This window comes from Stegostoma tigrinum, chromosome 28 (assembly GCF_030684315.1).
Source record: "Stegostoma tigrinum isolate sSteTig4 chromosome 28, sSteTig4.hap1, whole genome shotgun sequence".
NCBI classification, from domain to species: domain Eukaryota; kingdom Metazoa; phylum Chordata; class Chondrichthyes; order Orectolobiformes; family Stegostomatidae; genus Stegostoma; species Stegostoma tigrinum.
This window is the reverse complement of record NC_081381.1, coordinates 31440519-31460656: the sequence shown is the minus strand read 5'-3', so window position 1 is coordinate 31460656 and position 20138 is coordinate 31440519. Positions and strand designations below refer to the sequence as shown.

General features: G+C 45.3%; 1 protein-coding gene across 2 annotated transcripts in view; it reads right to left on the bottom strand.

Moving 5' to 3' along the window:
* Positions 1-20138, bottom strand: part of epha2b (eph receptor A2 b) — a 49982-nt gene that overhangs the window by 14341 nt on the left and 15503 nt on the right. For both annotated transcript variants that reach the window (XM_059655614.1, XM_048561519.2), the window contains exons 4-8: positions 6118-6273; positions 5574-5903; positions 4586-4710; positions 1810-1972; positions 496-583 (exon numbers count right to left, since the gene is read on the bottom strand). In XM_059655614.1, the coding sequence (XP_059511597.1) occupies positions 496-583; positions 1810-1972; positions 4586-4710; positions 5574-5903; positions 6118-6273 (862 nt within the window). The remainder of the gene's footprint in view (positions 1-495; positions 584-1809; positions 1973-4585; positions 4711-5573; positions 5904-6117; positions 6274-20138) is intronic.

Here is a 20138-nt window from a genome sequence, read left to right as displayed (position 1 = left end):
AGAAAACACAAATTCCAAAAAAATAAGTAGTATCCTAGTTTAGGAGCGCACACAGTAACATTGATCATCGAATACCAGGTAACAAGAGGTTTTGTTTTCTAATGTTGCAAGAAGTGAAAAGAAGGGTCACAGTTTCATCCCTATGCAGCTCCTAACCAGGTTTATATTTGAATGCTATAACATTTTTCTTTTAAAAATTGCACCACCTTCCCTCTCCTTTCAGAAAAAAGGAAAAATTTGACTTCTTCCAAACTAATTAAATGACCATGCACTGACTGATCCACTTGTTCTGTCCCACCTCAGACAGAGACTCTTCGACTTTCAAAATAGGAGTGCTACTTGTAATGTTTATTAATAAGTGGACCACACAGCGGACTGGATGCATTCCTGATCATGTAATGAACGAGTATCTGACTACGACCCACAAAGTTACAGCTTGCACGAAAACACACAGAGTACCAAGGTGACCATTTTGATCACAAGGTGAAAACTCACCTCCGCCTAATATAGATGACAATGCACAGCATCAGCAACAGCACCACTCCTCCAACCACCAAGCCCACTATAAGTGTCAAACTCGAATCTGCAGAAATAAAGGGAATAATTGTCTCAACCTTGGTTGCATCCAATCCGTCACCCGCTGCACATTTCCATTTGACCACACATTTACACTACACACATTCCTTCCTTTCCCAACATCATTTATTTTCATTTCAGATGAAATTCCGACTGTGTTTGGAACCCACTGACCCAGAAAGTGGATATTGGTCAGGTAGACTATAGCACCAGCCCAAAGTCAATGCGAATGCTACATTACGGGAGTTAGTTGCCCTCAGTACCCAGGCAGCTAAATCATTTCCCCCGAGAGTACAGGAATAAGGTAGTCTCACTACAAGTGCACAAGCCTTTGAGGCCATGCTTGCAATATGGTGTTTTTTTAAAATCCTCTGTATGTCAGGTCGTTATATTCACCTTCAGAGCACTCAATTGGTTCCTGGGATAAGACAGTTGTGCTGCAATGGGAGCCTGAGTAAATCAGGCTTTATATTTTGAAGTTTAGAAAGAATGAGATGTTCGAATTGAAAAATGCTGACGGGGTTTGACAGGGTAAGGGCCAAAAAGTGGTTTAACCCTGTTTGGGGCATTTAGAACAACAGCACAGAGTCTCAGGTTAAGGGGACAATCACTTGGGACTGAGCAGAGAAGGTTCTTCTAAACGGTTGAATCTTTCTGCCTCTCTACCCCAAAACATGTTGTAGGTGCTCCATCATTGACTATATTGTAGACAGACAGATTTTGGATCTCTTGGGGACATGGTGAGTGGCTGGGAAGTTGGAGGGGAGATAGAAGATCAGCCATGGAGCAGGCTAGAAGGGCTGAATAGGCTACTCCTGCTTTAATTTCTTACACATTCGAGCACAAAGCAACATTCAAAGCACTCAATGCAGAGTGGATTCAAAAACCTCACAGAGCGAGCGAGAGATGCACAGGAGGCTTTGATTTGTTAATGCGACTCCTTGGACCGGATTGTAAGGGGTTTTAAAAAGCAAAAGGGAGTCACCAAAAGCAGGAAAAACAATAAAACTAATTGAACAGAATGGGATCTGAACAGCTCAGTAATATTGGCAATACACTGTAGTTCCCACCATCATCTGGACAAACAAATGAATTAGCTTCTAACAGAGCGTTCCCGCCTCAAAGATTTCTCACATCTTTACAGGCCTATTATTCCTGTCATTCTATATTTTAAAAGAGGAATATCACGTTATTACAAAGTAATATTCTGGGAATCCAGTAGCAATACATCACCTTTATCTGGGAGAGTCGGGAACTCATAGGTCTCACTGTAAAACCCAGCCCCACTGGGCATCATCGCCTGCACACGAAAAACATACACCGTTCCAGGCTGCAAGTTTGTAACCTTCACAAAGTTATTGTCAGACCGCAGCACCGTGTAGCTCTGTTGATCCACCTACAGGGAGGACATTGGAAGAAAAAGGCAGATAAAGCAGCCGCTCCCATTATGTAGGCAAGCATGTTGACCTCAGCCTCTTAGAGGTCATGCTGGGGTGAGGGCGTTGCTCATAGCAGAATATAAAGTGAAAAGAATTAAACCTCTCCTTTGTGATTTCTCTTGTTCTGTAAAGCAGTGGTGATTAACAGGCAGTAATGATCTCTTTGGAACAGTGAATGGGCCATAAACACAAGGAGAACACAGCAATGAGATGCCCTGAGAACTATGCAAACCTTTCTCTGCAAAAAGAACTCATGCATACTGAACAAGAGAATAACATCACTTTTGTAACTCACAAAAAAGGAACTGTGCCCTATGCCACAAAGCAAAGCAATTTCAATTCACTGTAACACTCCATTCACAAGCTTCCTGATGTGCAGTGGACAGAAATTTATTTCTATGATCAATATTTTCGCTTCCTGTTGAAGATGATGTACTCGCAAATGGATTCCACATCGGTCTGCATTCACTGAAATCAGCCTCCCTCCTGTGAGCACTGAAATGGTGACGTGCTGGGCCATTTGACCATCTCTCGACATCACTTGGATATCCAAGTACATACACATTCCCAGTAAAAAGGACAAAACAAGAAAAAAGGCCAGGAATATTCCTGCCTATATCCACTCGCTCCTTTAGCCCAGAGATACTCAAACCAGATTACACATCCCCAACAGCAGCTCTTCCTGATGCCAGTTTATTCAGCAGAGATTGAGCATGAAACTCTTCCAAGATGGATTTGGAGCTGGCACAGAACCCACTATTCATGCAACTCGTCAGATGTCTGGGAGTCGCTGGTGCAAGACAAAAACCTCTTACAGCAGGTGGTACTAGGAACTGCAGATACTGGAGAATAAGAGATAACGAGGTGTAGAGCTGGATGAGCACAGCAGGCCAAGCAGCATCTTCCTCAGAAGGGTCTAGGCCCGAAACATCAGCTCTTCTGCTCCTATGATGCTGTTTGGCCTGCTGTGTTCATCCAGCTTTACACCTTATTATCTCTCTTCTTACAGCAGGATTCGTTTTAACCTACACTTTTTTAGGGAGAGAATTTTGCACAACAAATTCACTTCACCTAAGACATGGAACTGCGCTGCAGTTTCACTAGCTCCTGTCGACAACCTATCAATTTCCACTTAACACCTCAAGGGAATTAACTGGGTGTTTCTTACTCATCTCAACGAGGGATTAGACTGACTCTATGTAACAGTATCTGTGCTTCAGGATGTTACACTTACTACACATTACACATCCTTACAGCTGCTTCAAGTTCGACACCCTCTCTCACTTGTACATCCCCCTAATTAAACTGCAGACTGGTTTCAGACCACCTCTGATTTCAGCAGATCTGCTGGGTGTGAAATTCCTCTGGTCAGCTGAATGTTTGAGGTGCATGAAAACCATCAGCCATGCTAAAATCTGGATCAAGCTAGGAAAAGATCTACACCTAATCTGTAGGGTTTAGGCTTAATCCCTCCCCACAGGGACTCAAACCCAGGGTCTGGCTGCAGGTGCAGCATCTGTTTTCAGTTTGCTGGAAGGAGTTACACAGGGCAGACCGATTCATGCTACTGTTCTGGGTGTTTCTGTCCAATACTATTCATCAGCTTGCACAGGTCTTTGATCTGGAGGGGGAAGCTAACTTCCCCTTTCAGAAAACCCGGTGTCGTTTCAACTTCTCTGCTCTTAAATTCACTTCACAGCTTGCCACTGAATTTCACATGTGGCCTTCTGCTGTTAACTTAGCAGTTGCAAGTCATAAAAAGGAGACTGTTCGACCATTTAGACCACCACAAACCTCCTCTAGGAATCTGCCATCGTCAAAACGAAAAAAAAAGTTTCTGAGAACAAAGACACAACGGTGATCCCAGGGTGCTCCGTCCAGAACCTCAACGCGCCGACACAAAATTGGATCAGGTACTGTTTGATTTCCCAAAGATGAAGAACCACGGGTTGTGTCCTACAGATTCAGCACCATGAATGTACATGCAACAATCTGCTGAGGAGGACAGGGAGTAGGGAACACAAAATTCCTGGCTGGATCAAGTCAGCCTTGGAGTATCACGTGAAACATAGTGCCATAACACTTTCCAAACTATCTGGAACAGACACCAAAGGTGGCAGATTCTCGATCCAACAATTGGACCCTCAAAACAGCAGTGGTTCATTGGATTACGAGAGCTGTCCTTGAAGGACCAGTGGCATGTTGCAACATAGTATCGATGACAGTGTGGTATTGAAAGGAAACTGGTATCAGGATTGGTGCCAAAGCAGGTCAGCATTTTCAAGAGGGCAATAAAATGCAGGGAGTTAACAATTTCGCATATTTTATAGCAGGTTCAATTGCTTGTTTGAATGGTGCAACCAAATGTGTTCCCAGTGACAGCCACTCCTCAAACATCACTAGACCGATATCATACGGAGATAAAAGGAAGTCACAGAAACTATGCCAGCTAGAGAACGAGGGCAGCAACTGCAAATTCCATAGCCGCATGCAATGGGCTACTGGAGCTTCAACAAGGCGGGAACAGGTAGATGGAGGGAGTGGACCAAGTTATGCAACAAAACTCTCACCTTTTTGCTGTACATGAGCTCATAGCCAGAAATCCTTCTCAGTTGCCTCTTGGGAACACTCCAGGACAGAGTAAGGCTGGTCTTCTCCTGATCCTCCATAACGATCGAGGTGATTTTAGGAGGCTCTGTAGGAGTGAGAACAGGTCATAAATACTGTGAAAGTGACCATATGGTCAGGGACAAGCAACTGTGATATCCGAAGTGCAATTCTCCTGGTTCAGTTTAAACAATGGCAGTCCAATAGCTTAGTGAAATTTAGGGAAGATATTTTGCAATACTGGACTTGTCCTTTTGTCAAAAGAATTCCAAAGTAGGATGTAGGCCAGCCTCAAGTGCCTTGAGTGAGGCATCTTGCTGAGCTGCATCAGAGGACAGTTTGGAGCCAACCACACTGTTGTGGGTCTGAAGCCATGTGTAGGCCAAATGGGATAAGGACCAATTTCGTCCTCCAAAAAGGATATTTATGAGCCAGAGGTGTTTTTACACCATTATAGGGATGGCGACCACAAAAATGAGACCAGCATTCAATTCCAAACTTTATTGGTTGCATTCCACCAGCTACTGATTGGAAGCCATACCTCCAAAACATTGCTGTGGGCTTCAGGATTACTAATCTAACAGCATTGCCACTCCTCAGATATACTGTGAAAAGACCTGGCTAGAAGTGCCCAGGATTTCGAACAAATGAGTAGCTTGACAAGTGTTTACAGAGCTAGCCAACAGTCCAGGCCACAATTAGAAGTTTGGCACAAACCATCCAAATTCCAGCAAATACACTTTGCCATAGGACAGCTCTCACATTACTGAGAAACAATGGGTGGGGGTTTAACCAGACGGTCACCACGCTTTGGGAAAAGTTGAGAAGGACCGTCCTTTAAATGTAATATCAGCCGTTGCAGGAGCTGAACTCCCACCGTTGGCACCGTCTGCACCGCAAACCAGCCAACCGAGCTAAACCTCCCCACCAGCAAATGCATCAATCACTTACCCGTCTCATTGATGAAGGCCACAGTGCTGGCAATGCTGCGCGTGGCGCTCTGATCAGATACCCCGTTCCTCGCTTCCACCCTGAAGGTGTAGTTGGTGTGCGGCTCCAGCTCCATCACACTCACTGTAGTCTGGACAAACGGAGACCGGCGGGTAAAGTGGACAGCAGCCTCGCAAGGTTTGCAGCTTCCCGTGTCCCAGGCACAACGCTCGCACACCACAGTGTAGGTGATGTCACTGCGACCCCCGGTGTCACTGGGCGGCATCCATTTTAACACGACTGTGGAACCCATGGCCGTAGCAGTCAGACCTTCTGGCACAGATGGTGGTTCTGAGGATCGGACATAAGAGGAAAGATTAAAAATCAGCTTGCTGCTGAGGAGCCTTGTTTACTGAATTCTCAATGGCCATCATCACAACCTACTCACGCTAACAATCCCTGGATTAGGCTTTAGGCCTAGGTAGAATCAAAGGCTAACATTGCAGGGCACACACCGAACGCTGCGTGCAAGTCAGTTTGTTGTTGAAAAGGGGACTGTACTCACGAGAACAGGCAGAGGTGGCCGGGTCACTGGGAGCTCGGTAGAAACCGTCCTTGCAGGGACACGATGTGGAACCCGCTTCGGAGGGCTGAGTGTTGGCAGGACATTCTGCGCAGGGATCGTTGGAGGCCTCCGATTTGAAGAAGCCCTCTTCACACTCTGAAAGGCAAATCCCAGAATGAGTGAGAGCAGGCGGATCAGGAACAGCCCAACAGGATCCCACATGATTCCAAAAAGGGTTCAAGTCAGGGACTGGCAGCCAAAATTTCACATCAGTATCACACATCTTTTCACTCACACTCCTCCACCCTTCTCAGGTAGCTCCCAGAAGGCCCCAATCTTTACACTTAAACATAAGCAGTTAAGAATTGGTGGGTCCTTGAAGAGTAGACTGGTGGTGTTTAATTCCAGTAAATTCAAGGAAAGTGCTTTTTACATCCTGGGACTCTCACTACATCACACAGCAGCAGGAAAGTCTTTTGCACAGAAATGGTGCTGAATGATTTTATCTGCAGGTAGAAGCTTTTATTGAAGAGCAGGTGGGGGTGGGGAGCAGACTCACTTTTGCAGACGGTCCGCATGGACAGAGAGAAAAAAATAACGGACAAATGGCCAATGACCTTCCTACGTTCCCTATAGGATGAATAGTGCTTTCACTCAAGCCCGTTTTACACACTGCATTCACATGTTGGCAGGGAAATCCAACACACAAACTGTGCAGAAATTCAGAAATCTGTCACTCTGACATGCATCTCCCACTCACCCCAACCAGGCAGATAGGAACTACACCACCATTAGAAATGGCACAAAATAAGCGGTTACTTCATGATGGAAACTTCAAGACGCCTCATCAGTTAAGTGCTCATGAGCAGCTAAGGTAGATTTTAATTTACTTGTGTAAACAGCGTGTCAACTGCTTGACAATCAGGCAGTGGGAACTGTCAAGCCTGTCATTCTAATGAAAGGCATCAGCAGATATCAATTGTACTTGCTCTGTAGCCCAGTCCCCTCACTTTGGGGGAATTCCTGGTATTTTCCTGCATTCCAACTCAACATGTACTCGACAGCTGTGGGGACAACTGCTCAGAGCAAACAGCCACCTCCTGTTGGTTGCACATAATGGGTTCAGACCTCAAGCTGGAGTTTAATGAGAGGCAGAATAACAGTGCCTCTGTGCACACAGCCCAGCAGAGCTGACCTCATGGGCAAGTGTGCATGTGCTGAGCATTTCCATTCACTCCAAGAACATTTCCAAAACGGACAAAAGGCTGAAGAATTAGAGGGGGGCAGGGAAAGAAAGGAGGTTCTTCACACAACCCCAGCACACACACTCCAGAATGGTTTGTTCCCTTCATCTCTCCAGCAACCAACTGACTCATCAATCAGTGCTCAGAGCACATTTAACAGAAAACATAGCCCACTTTCCCAGTAATGCATCTGTCTGCTTTAGGGATGCTCGATTGAACTCCCAGATGCCCCATTGAGTGATCATCGGGAAAAATCACGATTTGCAATATTTGAGGGCTCATTTGACTGCCTCTGTCTGAAAACTTAACAGAAAAGTGTTAACACGAGTTAGACGCTGGTCATGCCAATATACAGAGCGTTTGTACACTAACAGTACACATTGCAAAATACCCACCCCTCACTCAATTTGGAGGTCGACCTGAGTCAACGTAGTGAAATAAATGGGGTGGAAGTGTGAATGTCATTTATAAACCATCCCAAAACATTGGACTTACTAAAGCAATCCTTGTCTCCCCCACCCTATCCATCAATGAAGTATTCGAAGCGGCATCAGACAAGAAAGAAGAGCCGATGTGGGATCTTGCTGTGCACAAACACCAATACAATAACAGCCTGAACCTCTCTTCTCGTGACGCTGGCTGAAGGATGCATGTCGAGTGCCCTTTCCAAGGGGTTTTGTGGAAGCTTTGATCTCCACTCAAGCTGCTGAGCTCTCATTCAAAACACAGCACTTCCAGAGGGCAATAGAATCAGTATAGATTCTGCATTCCAGTCCCTGGGTCAGGAACTTAACCTATAACCTTCCGACTCAGAGGTTACCACTGAACCAAGGCCCCCACTTTGTTATGGAACAAAGCACAGCTCTTTGTAAAGCCCTTAAGATTACGTGAAATGCCTGGTTCCCAAACCGTAGGCACACCCCACCGTCTATACATGCCTGATTTTCCCAAACAAGTAGACTTCAGTAACTGTGGTAACAAAGTCAGTGAGAATAGCCCCTCTCTCAAACTGAGCTCAGTGTCTTTGGGTTGTCCAGTTCACTAATCAGAGTCAAAGGGAAATCCAAGTCCTTTTGACAGCAACACTCATTGTCTCCTGGAATATAAATAGTCACGTCAACATAGACATTCTGCTTAACAATGATGTCAGACAGCTGCCCAAATGGCAAGGGACCTCAGATGACACAGCTGTCTTATCACGGAGACCCTGGTACACAGGAGTAGCAAGGCTGCTTTGTTGGAACCAGCAGCTCAATGAGAGATGGGGTTCAAGGTACTAGGAATCTCTAGCTGGGCAGGCCGAATGGTAATGCACAGAGTGTGGTGCTGATAGGTTCAGAGCTTAGTCAGCATGCCATTCCCTCTGTTCATTATTAACCCAAAACAAAGCCGGGCCCCTTACAGTCTCTGCCTCTATAATGGTTGCTGTCCAGGGATTATGCTGGCCCTGTATCAATTCAGTTCCCATGGCCTGGTACACCCTATGCACATGGCCTTTTGTGACGAGAAATATTTCAATCATTCAGGGATCATGGCAGCACCAGTGGCCTACAAATAAGCTTTGAATATTCATCACGTAACAAAAACACAATCCCAACAGCTGGATTGTTACTGCAAATTGATGAGATCCTGAGCATGCAGTGTGGGATACCATCTGTGCCTCGGTGCTAGCAGAGCTCACACGTGGAGAATATTCAGGTCGCTATGCAGCTGTAGCTCACTACTACCCCTAGCAAAAGTAAAATGAACATGGAGGGGTGCGAGAAGCGGGTGACAGGGGTGCAAAGGTTGAGTCCTCACCCCAGGAGTGTTTGATAGGGGTTGTGTCAAGTGAGCTTTATTTTCAGTTTAAAAAGAGCGGAGGACTGTGTCTATAAAGATGTGCAGGTCAGGTGGATCAGCTGTGCTAAATTGACCGTAGAGTTCAGGGGCATGTGGGTTATAGTGGGATGCTCCAAGGGACGGTGTGGAATTGCTGGGCCGAAGGGCCCGTTTCCACACTGTAGGGAATCTAAGTCTAATCTAATCTAAAGGCCAATGCCCTCCCATTGAGCCACGAGAATCTGTCGGCTTTCAAGGACTGTGATGGCCTCTTCAGACAATTATGATACCCAGAAAGAATGGGGAGGGCACAGAAGATTTGCAAGAACATTTAAAAAAAACGTGTGGCTGCAGATGTCAAGCAAGAATCAATAGGCTAGCTCTCTTTATCACTTGAAAAGTAGTATGACCAAATCAAGGCCTGTAAAATTCAGAAAGGCTTTGACAGTATGGATAGACAGGGGATATCTCCTCCTCTCATGTGGAAGACCACAACTAACGACCAGCAATACAAGATAGTCAGCAAGAAACCCAATGGGGAATGCTGAAGAAATCCCTTCACCCAGAGAGGTGTGAGCACGTGGAACCTGCTCCCATGGGATTAGTTGGAATGAGTCACAAGGATATATTTAAGGGGAAGCTGGAAAAGCATTTGACGGAGAAGGGAATAGATAGTTACCCTACTAGATTTTGTTGAGGACGCTTGAGTGGACCATTAAAAAAAAAATCAGCATGAACCAGTTGGGCTGAATGGCCTGTTTCTGTAGCGTGTATCCAATGGATCTTACTGAACATGCGAATGTGACAGCAGTAGTGTGCTTTCGGATATCGGCAGGATAGACTGGTGCCTGACCAGCAGGATATACACATGTCAATAGTTCAAAAGGACTCAGATTTCCCACAGAGGGTAAAGATTGCCTTCCTTATCTCTTGGAGAGGAAGAATCTAAAAATATCTCCACTTCTTTATTAATCGGTCGCTGGTGACATTCCAACTTGAAGCAGGTATTTGACTTGGTGCAATAGTAGCGCCACATTGCTGGTGAGCGCGTCTGCCTAAAGGCATCTTATTGGGAAGATCTCTGAAGGGCAAGTGGAATTAAACTGAAAAATGGTAGGTGTGTGTTTACCATGGAGGGGGTACATTAGGTCAAAACTCTTTGGAGCTTCCAGCAGCTTAATGATCAGGACCAGGACATGATCATGGACTTTTGTTTGAGATCCTCCTAGGCCTACTAAAGATGGTAGCCCCAGGCTATCCTTTATAACACCATGGAAGTGCACAAGGGCAGGCGGCCTTTATACTTGGAGCATCACCTCGCAGGAGCTCAGGGTGGATACCCTCACCTGAGAAGATACTTTGTTGCCAGAGGAGGGCACTTTAGAGACCCCTTGGTGGGGGCGGGGGAGGGTAGTGTTGGCTTTGTCTGAACTGCGTAAAATTGAGCAACACTGGGATGTAACCTCTTAATGCTGCCAGCAAAATGAGATGAAGGATGGTTGGAGTGCAGCATAGGTCATTACCTGGTCATGCCTCCATGTGACTCCAGACCCAGAGAGATCTGGTTAATTTTTAACCACAAGAGGGTCTCAAGTGCCAATCACCTCAACGGCAAGGATGAACAGACAACAAATGCCAGGATTACCCACACCCCATATGGGAATGGGGCGGGGGAAGAGGGAATACAGCCCCTTTACAGAACAGAAGTACTTTTCAGAAGCCTTCAACATAGCACTGGCCTGGGTTGCATTTCTGACATGTTGTAGCCGTCTGAAACTAGAGATAATGTGTAAATATTCAGGACCCCCCGCTAACGCCAATGTACAAAATGAGATGAACGCCTTAAATGCATCTTATTATGGCAGGGTGCCAGTTACCAGCGGGCACGATGCAAACATCACAGAAGACTTAGGGGCGGATGGCACGTGGGGTTGGGAGAAGGCCATGAACAAACAGGAAGCAGGGGCTGGAAGGGGTCTAGTGAAATCAGAGAGGCAGTGGCTGGATGAGAAAGGCAGTGACGCTTGTGACAATGACAAGTTTATTTGGAGGTGGAGCTGGAAGAAATAGTGACCCACCCAGGATGAGTTCCCTCATAATGCAGCTGGTAGCTGAACCCTGCCTCAGAATAGAGGCAGGTTGGGTGGGGTGGGGAAATAGGGGAAGGGAGGTGATTACTAGAGGAATGACACTGACAGTGTGGGAAAGATGAGAAGCCAATGTCAGAAACTTAGACTGATCCAGAAAGCTGGGCCAAGGAAATACATGTTGGACGGTGAGATTAACTGCAAACAAATATCACAAGGAGATCAAAGAGAACAGGTAAAAAGATGGTGATCACAGCCAAAAAGGGCCATTGTTCATGGTTTTGGGTAGGATCGCTTAGAGTGGCGAGAAGGGCTAGTCATGGCTTTCTTACAGCTCTAAAAAGGTGGTGAGCTCTTCACTCTGGTATTTCCTGGGTGGGGCAATCCTTCATTATAATTTTAAAACATCAAACAACAGGTCTGTAAATCTGTAACAGAAAGCAAACACTGGCCAGCTGGTTTTGCTTTGCTGAACATTCAGTGTGTATCCCCGCCAACATACCAGAGGGCTGCACCATGGCTTTCATCACACAAAAGGACAACACTGCATGGAAAGTTGCCTAGAGTCAATGCAATGGAAAAGTTCAGAGCCCGCTGAACCTAACATGCTGCTAGCATTCATACCCTGCTGTTAAAAGGGAGAAAGAGAGTGGAAAAACAAAACGGCAATGGGATCGTGTTTGAATTGCACCCAGCATTTGGTGGTCTTTGCTTAACACCCAGCCCCAATGGTTCTGCAGAAGTTGATACCTTTCCAGACCACTGCAGTCTCTGGGCTGTAGGGTGCAGTGCTGTGAGGAAGTGAAGGCCAGGTTGCTGACCTAGTGATAGTGAAGGTAGTGAAGATTTGCAGCTGGTCGAGGTGCTATATATAAAAAAAAAGTTACGTGTTTGGGGGGTTGGGGCATGGGAGAGATGATACACATTGCTGTTACTGCGCATCGGTGGTTAGGGAGTGAACGAAGGTAGTAGATGGGGCTACTAGTCTCTTGCACAGCTTCTAACCTGCTCCTGTAACCATGGAATTTACATGGCTAGTCCCATTCAGTTTCTGGTCAAAGGTATTCCCTGGGATGTTGACTGCAGGGATTCAGCAACGGTGATGCCTAAAGATAGCAGGAGTCAATGCAGAGAACATTGAATGGATGGATTCCTAACAGTGCACACCCTCACATTAATCTGTGCTAGATTCACATTTGATTTAAAAAGGAGAAGAGCTTTAAGAAAAGCAACTATTCCCAGAGGGAGGGTTGGATGCCAGGCATCAGTGAACAATCAGGCAGGTGAACAACTGTCAAACAACAGGCGGAGCTTCTTAAGAGGTTTTTGAGCTAGTACGGGGGTCGGGGGTAAATTCTAATTCTGATGGTTCAGCTGCCAATGGTGCTGTGACAGTCAGGAGGGGAGGGGAGGGTAATCCCAGGGTTAAAAAGAACCTAGTAGCATGGGATCATAACAAAAATTGTGGAGGTAGATTGAAATGAGGTTATAGGAAATTGCTGATAATGGACACGCAGATCAAAGGCTTCAGCTCATTTATGTTAATGCTTTAGTAAAACACATTCGAGAGGATGTCAGGCTAGGAAGTCAATTCCCAAACCGGTGCTGTTTGTTTGGTTAAGGAAGCACACATACACCAGCCTCCGACACTTCGGAAACCTTTCTTTTAATGAATGAACGTGCAAGGGAATGCTGAAGTGAGAGAGGGCGGATTTTTCAATGGGATCTGGCCTGACACCGCAGATGTGACAGTTCAAAGGCTGCTGAGGTCATGTTGTACGCATTTAATTGTTAAGGTTCTGAAGTAGGTGTTTGAGACAAAAAGCAGTGACACCTCCAAAGAGAAGGCGTTGTCACCCCCTCCTGCATCTCTTTGCAAATACATTACAACTGGCTGGGGCTCATCTGGGGAGAGAAAGAGCAGCCAGATAGAGAGAGGTCACAGCTCTTAACCTTTCTGCGAATGAGTGAAGTTGAAAGGAAATTGAAAGCCCAGGGTTTTATCACATAGGGTGCACAGAGCTTTAGTAAAGGATAATGACTCGTTATTAGGAGCAAGCTGTCAGCACCAGGCTGGCTGACACTTCCGTTCTGTGTGATCCTCCAATTAACTAGCAACACAAACATGAATACATCAGTCCCTCAGGGACAATAAACTGCAGCAATCAGACCAGGGCATTTATGGAGACAGAGATGACCTGGAAAACGAGGGCAGCGATCAGTTAGATTGGACTAGCAGTTGTGATCTGAATTGAAGGTGGTGCCCAGCCCTGAAAGCAAAACTATTCGAGCAAGCATTCTGACAATGTCACAAGGGGCAAGGTACAAAATTAGCAGAAGCATTCCAGAGATAATGGCAATGGCAAAGGCAAAGACACCAGCCAAAGCTGCCGACCCATGTGCAATGTAAACAAAAATACAGCCTAAAAGAACGGTGCACTGCATCCCTCACCAGTCTCAACATCTCCAAGCTCCACTAGGATACAGTCATAGGCTCAACCTTCCTCTGACCGGGAGCTGCCATGTTTCCAAAGGACAGCCAGCACAAACCTTTGCCAATCTATAGAAACATTGGTGGTGGGGAGGGAATCCTTCCTCAAGGAGACCCACATTTAGGGTGGCAATTTGGGTGGGCAGTATTCCTGGAGGTTTCATCACGTGAGTTCTAACAATCCCCAAAGCCCAGCTCCAGCCACTGGCCATTTAACATGGCTATCTCCTCTGGTTACCGACTCTGTTCAGCCACTTTATATCCCCATTGAAGCTCGAAGGAAAGTTTTTTTTTGTATTTTTTTTTAAGATTCCATGGTTGGTCTCAGCAGTAGCTTGGAGCTAATTATCACCACAGAGCCAATCCCATCCACAGATACATTCTCCAACATGTCAGGCTCAGGTTTCTGACTGGAGAAAGTTTATTTTGCTTAAATTGAATAATGGCTAATCTACAATGCCTAAGCTCCTAGCTGAGATCAGCAACAGTACAGTGAGGGGATCAAACCCCAGGTTTTCTGGATACAACCGACACAGATAACCAATGTGTCCGTATGTACATGCTTAAGGGGAAAGAGAGAGATCGGGCCCTGGAACTAACATGGTCATGACCCGCTCTCAGCACCATCAGCCCATCCAAGGCAACAGAGGCTCATACAAAAACTGAGATGCAGCAAAAGGAGGGAAACGTCCCTGGAGGAAAACATGGAGACAGCTCATCACCTCAGCTCGGCTACTGGCTACACAGGCAGCTGGCAAGACCCCACGCCAGAAAACACAGAAACAAGCACGAGCTGGATGGGAATCTGTGAGGAGTTGAGGAAGAAGAAAAAAAAATCAACAAACAATAACACAAACAAAGATGAAGAAACCGTTAACTTGAGTGGATCAGTTTTAAAAAAAAAACAATTCCCACTCTAGGGAACCAGTTGATAAAATTTACTTAAAATGCCAAAAAAAGGTAGGACAAAAACTTCAACAGGTAAATTCCACAAAGTGGCACCATCCTTTCTACAAATGGAAACACATTTAGCCAATTGTACTGCCGTTCTCAGGTTAAAGAATGAACGGACAAGTCAAGATCAGACTTTTATTTTAAGTGATAAGCTGGTGTGCCAGGAAGTTTCAGTATCTGCAGGATTGTCCAGAAAATAAGACAGGAAAAGAGAGGGGAAAAAAGCCAATGCTGGCATCAACCCAAGGAGAGTCATCCATCTGCTCGAGAATGACAAGTCAGTGCCTTCCTGATGCTGCCCACATCTGCTGCAGTGAGAGGAAGTTTGGAGTTATTGCCGGAGTCACTGAGCATATCCTGTGGAACCAGTGATTCAAATCTATGAATAGAACGAGGTCATCCAGTGTGACTCGCCGTGAAATCCAACAGGCTTTTTATTCCCCCCAAAAAACTTTCCCAGTATGTATTCTCACTGCTAATGCAGTAACAACCCTTTGTCCATCGCATAACCCAGTCCTGTCATTCTCAGAACTGGGCACAGCCTAGAATGCAGATCAGCGGGATCAAGTGGCATTGCAATGCTGGCATTCAATTGGCTCACGTCCTGTTGAGGTCCGAGTGATTGTCTGACCTTGTCCGTCAGAAACTCTGCTGCTGCTACTGACACGATCCCAAGAAGCAACTGACTGGACAGCCTGGGGATAAAACGGCACACACCGTATCGGCAGCAAGAGTCCATTAAAGAGAAGGGGGGGGCGGGGAGGCACAGGGGAAGGCAAGCTGAGGCATATCCACCTCTCAACTCTATTCAAAGGAAATGAGCAAATGCATCAAGAATGTCAGCAAGAATTCAGACTCTAATGCCACACTGTAACTTCATACTATGTTAGAGTGAAAGATGCTGGGATTGTACAAGGCAGGACTGGACCTGTTCAAATACCAGCCACTATGGAAAGCCCTTATTTTGTACTTACTAATCAGGGTGTATCTACAATGCCTACTGATTAACCCATTAAATACCTTGTCTCTTCCTCATATCGCCCCCAACCAACCCCCTTCCTAATTTCTAAGGGATTTATTTCCCCTTTCTCTTCCTGCCAACATACTGGCTGTTCTACTACAATGTTTCACGAACATGAATTGGCTGTAACACAATGGATGAATAGTGGATGCTGTCTGGATAGCATGAACTTTCTGCTGTACAAGTATAGCGATTCCCCTATAACACTATTTTCCAGAGCGCAAGGTCACATAAGAAAGTGACAGCATGTTGCAGGAGAACTGCCTGTATCCAACCTCCTCTCCTAAGGGTTACTTGCTGCGTGACCACTCTACATGCACTGGTAACCCTGCCCCCCAACCATCTTTCCCAAGTACCAACCTATCTTACAGGACACAAGCAATAGAAGTCAGCAGGATATTTGCTGGGATGAGCATTATGGTGAAATTCCATTCGATTACGTTCTTATCCCGTTTACTGGATAGCAAATGGGAGCGATAATAACAGGCATTTGGTTTAGCCTTAGCCCCATTGGGGTGTACCACCCCTTCACAATCAATGCCATTAACAAGATAGCACTGGGACTTTCCTGTCTAAATGACTCACACTTCCATTGCCTTAACTAGAAATAGTCCATTGGTTTGACTATGTAATTAGTCACTGTATAATCAGTTATGTTTCGTCACCTCGCTCCATAATCCACATCAGCACATCAACCCAAACCTGCTAAAATGACAATTTTTGCCACATATCTGTCAGTAGGAGTAATTAAAATGTTCACTCAACAAGGCTTTTTTTGGGAGAAGGAAATCTACTAACAGTTTGTTTATGTATGATCTCAGAGCAGAATTCAAGTGCACTGAACTAAATGAAGGTTTTAAAATAGGATTTGTTGGAGACTAACATACTTTGACAATGCAACACCATTCCACCAATGAGGCCCCAGCTCAGTAACATATGAGACTGGCTGGGCAACATCTTCAAAGACCATGGGATTTGCCTCTCGTATTTTTTAATCAACTTTCATTAAATGCTGGCAGGTCAGAGGAGGGGAGCAAAAATTAAGGAAACATCTGTCACCTGGACAAAACACCGACAGACTTTCTCTTTCAATTGCACGTAATCCGGTTGCATTTGTCCCACAGAGGTTTTTCATCTAAACTAATGAATTGTCCTTAAGTGTATTTGAAAAATCACTGTACAAAAAAGGACACTGAGAACAAGGTTAGAAAACCGATGTGTTTTAATTCAGCGCAGATAGGGATGAAGAAGTCTTCCTGTCTCCTGCAGTCTGAAAGAACCACTGCACTAAACACAGACTTTTGCCTTTAGGACAAAGCCCAGCTGGATAAGGGACTTCTGCTGTGATGGACACAGGACTGATGTGAATCAGCAGCTTAAGTACATATTTATGGCTTAACACTGCCCTGGAGTCACTCCACAATAAAAATGGATACTAGAAATAGGGATAAAGAGAGGGAGGAAATTAAAAACAGAATAATTACAACTGAGCTCATAATGGCACCCATAAATTAGCACATTCGAAAACTAAATGCATTCCCATTTACAACAGTATACGGCAACGGCTCTGTGACAAACTTAAACGAACTCAGATTAAACATTAAATATGTCATTGTATGCTTGTAATGAAGGTCTGATAAACAGATATGCTTAGCACAAATACAGTTTTATTGAAACCCTCATACAGAGTTACCATTACGATCTATACGCTATCTTCTTCCTTCCTTGAAGCTATCAATTGAGATTGGGGGTACAGGCCCATAAATTGTGGGCACCCTGCTACCTTTTGTATGCGCCAGCCTAGGGGCAGTGTGTCAACGCAAAGGATTATTTCTTCCCATCATCCTTGGCCCATTGGCACTGAAATTAATTGGAAGCCTTTTGAGAGCACAGGGCGGTAACTGCCTTCATCTCACCCAATCTCATGATGTTGGCTTTCTGGTAAAGCCAGCCTTCCCTAGCTATCCCCAGATTCCTTGCAAACCTTTTAATTGCTTGATGCGGGTGGAGCACAGTCGGCCAGATTGGGGTCACATCACGGACCAGGCCAGGCAGGGATAGCTGGTTTCCTTCCCAAAAGGAGATACTCCTGCTGTACATAGCTCAGCCACATAAACACTGCGCCTAGCAAGAGTTTTGGGAGGACTGATACAATCGAAAGGGTTAAAGCACACAGAGGCCGACCCCTTCAGATGACCAAACCTGCAGCAGACAGCAACCTAGTTACCCCAAACCAAGCTTTTGAAGAAAACATTGCAAGATGGGCAGATAAGCTGGTCAACAAGAAACATATCAGCCAAAAGAAGGGGTTAAGCCACTGGGTCCCAAACATTTCCCCACGTGATCATTATCTTCCCAAATCTGTTGGGAACGGAGTCTCTAAGCCAGGCAAGGTTCTAATACATGGTTCTTTGAGATGCTGGCTGGGTCAGGCTCAGGGCAGCGACAAGTACAGCACAGGCACTTAACGCACCAGTCAAGCATCTTTGAGGAGGGCAATACCCGAAACAATGACTGCCCCTATCCTCCAGATGCCACCTGGCCTGCTGCATTCTTCCAGCCTCCTGCCTGTCTACCTTTTTCAAGGAAAGATGGAGAAAGAAACTCTACCAAAGGTTGAAAGCCTGAAGGCCTTTAGATTACTGCACAATAGAACAGGCTCATGCTGGAATACAGAAAGTTGCTGTAACAAGCGCCAAGCAGTCCGCCACCACACTTAAAAATCTCCAAACTTGTGTCCAAGTTAAGGAAGGAACTGACCGACCAATCAGCTTCAAAAGATAACAGGGTGACTCACACAAAGGGAATGTAGGTGAGATGGAGAAAAATGGTGGACAGGCTTGTCCGGTTACAGGCCAGCTGCAAATGGAGAAGTATGAGAAGGCACGAAGTGAGCTATGCTCTGGTGTGCTGAGATAATATCCGATTTTCCCCTCAGTGAGAGCAACGTGGCAACAAAATCAACAACAGAGTGCGCAAGAGCAGTCAAGCGAAGCTCAGCAACAGGACCACTTTGGCGCTGACCTGAAGCAGCTACTTCTTTGCCCAATTGCTTCCATCGAAACGAAACCACCAGCAAAAGTGACAGCATCCCTTTTGGGGACAAAAAGTCAGATGCGAAACCATGTCAGAGCTAGGAATCATGTGTCAATGAGAAGCCCCTAAAAAGGTAAGCCCATAAATGATGCATTTTTAAACTTAAAAAATAACTCAAGTGCCCCACAACCAGCTCGGAGCAATGAATAAAAATCAGCAGCTATTTCAGGTTCTTAGTAGCCTGGGGCTGGCTGTGACGAAGCGAATCCAGCCAAAGTAGTGGTTTGCCATGATGGGCGATTTTACTGAAGCCAGTTCCTCCACCCAACCGATGAGACAGCAGGCAGGCCACAGGAGTATTCCAGCTAACTAACTACCCTGGTTAACTGTAACCATCCATCTTTGGTCAAACCAACAGTACACCACTGCTTTAGGCTCATTCCCTCCACATTGTTCTTGTGGCTGACCATCCAGTCACAATCCAACTGTAAAAACGTGTCAATCTACCCACGAGGGAAAAAGAAAACGAACAAGAGGGAGACGCCAAGGATTTTAAAAATTTAAAAAACGGCTGAGCAAAGTGGCGTTGTCACATCCGGCAGTGCGCAACACCTCCCGACGCCTCAGAATTGAGGAGTGTGACGGGGACAAAATTAAAAACAAAAAAACACAAACATTGTACCAGCCACAACATAATCACCACAAAACATCAAGACACAGCGAGACTCTGCTGCTTTTAAAGAGAAAAAAAACCATATAATTAAGGGAATCAGATGACAGGAGGAGACGAATGGTACAGTACAGCTCCAAGGTTGAGAGAGAGAGCAGAATGATTAGCTGACGCCAATGTTGTTTGTTTAATCTCCACTCTTAGGCATCAGTGTAGATTATAGAATGGTATCGTACCCTTTCCCTACTTCAATAGTGACAGAAGTCAATAATTTTTTTTTGAAAAGAAAGAAAAGTCAATATGTGGATGCTTCTACCAGAGAAGCAGCAAAACTAGAGCTTCTTTTGGGTGACAAGGTAGGGCAGGTGACTGAAGTAAAAATGAGGGAACACTTTGGGTCTAACTGATCATAATTCTACTAGTTTCAAAATGGTTACAGAAAAGAATAAGCCTTCCATAAAAGCTAAAGTTTTTTAATTGGAGTAAGGCAAATTTTAAATGGTATGAGATGATAACTTTCAAGAGTTGATTGGAGTAGACTGTTCACAGGGAGAAGGATGTCTGACAAGTGGGAGGTTTTCAAGAACGTGATGACCAGAGTTCAAAAGCATTTCGTTCTTGTTAGTGTGAAGGGTTCGGCTGGTAAGATTAAGGAACGATGGATGAGTAGAGTAAAGAAAAAGACTATTTTGTTTTA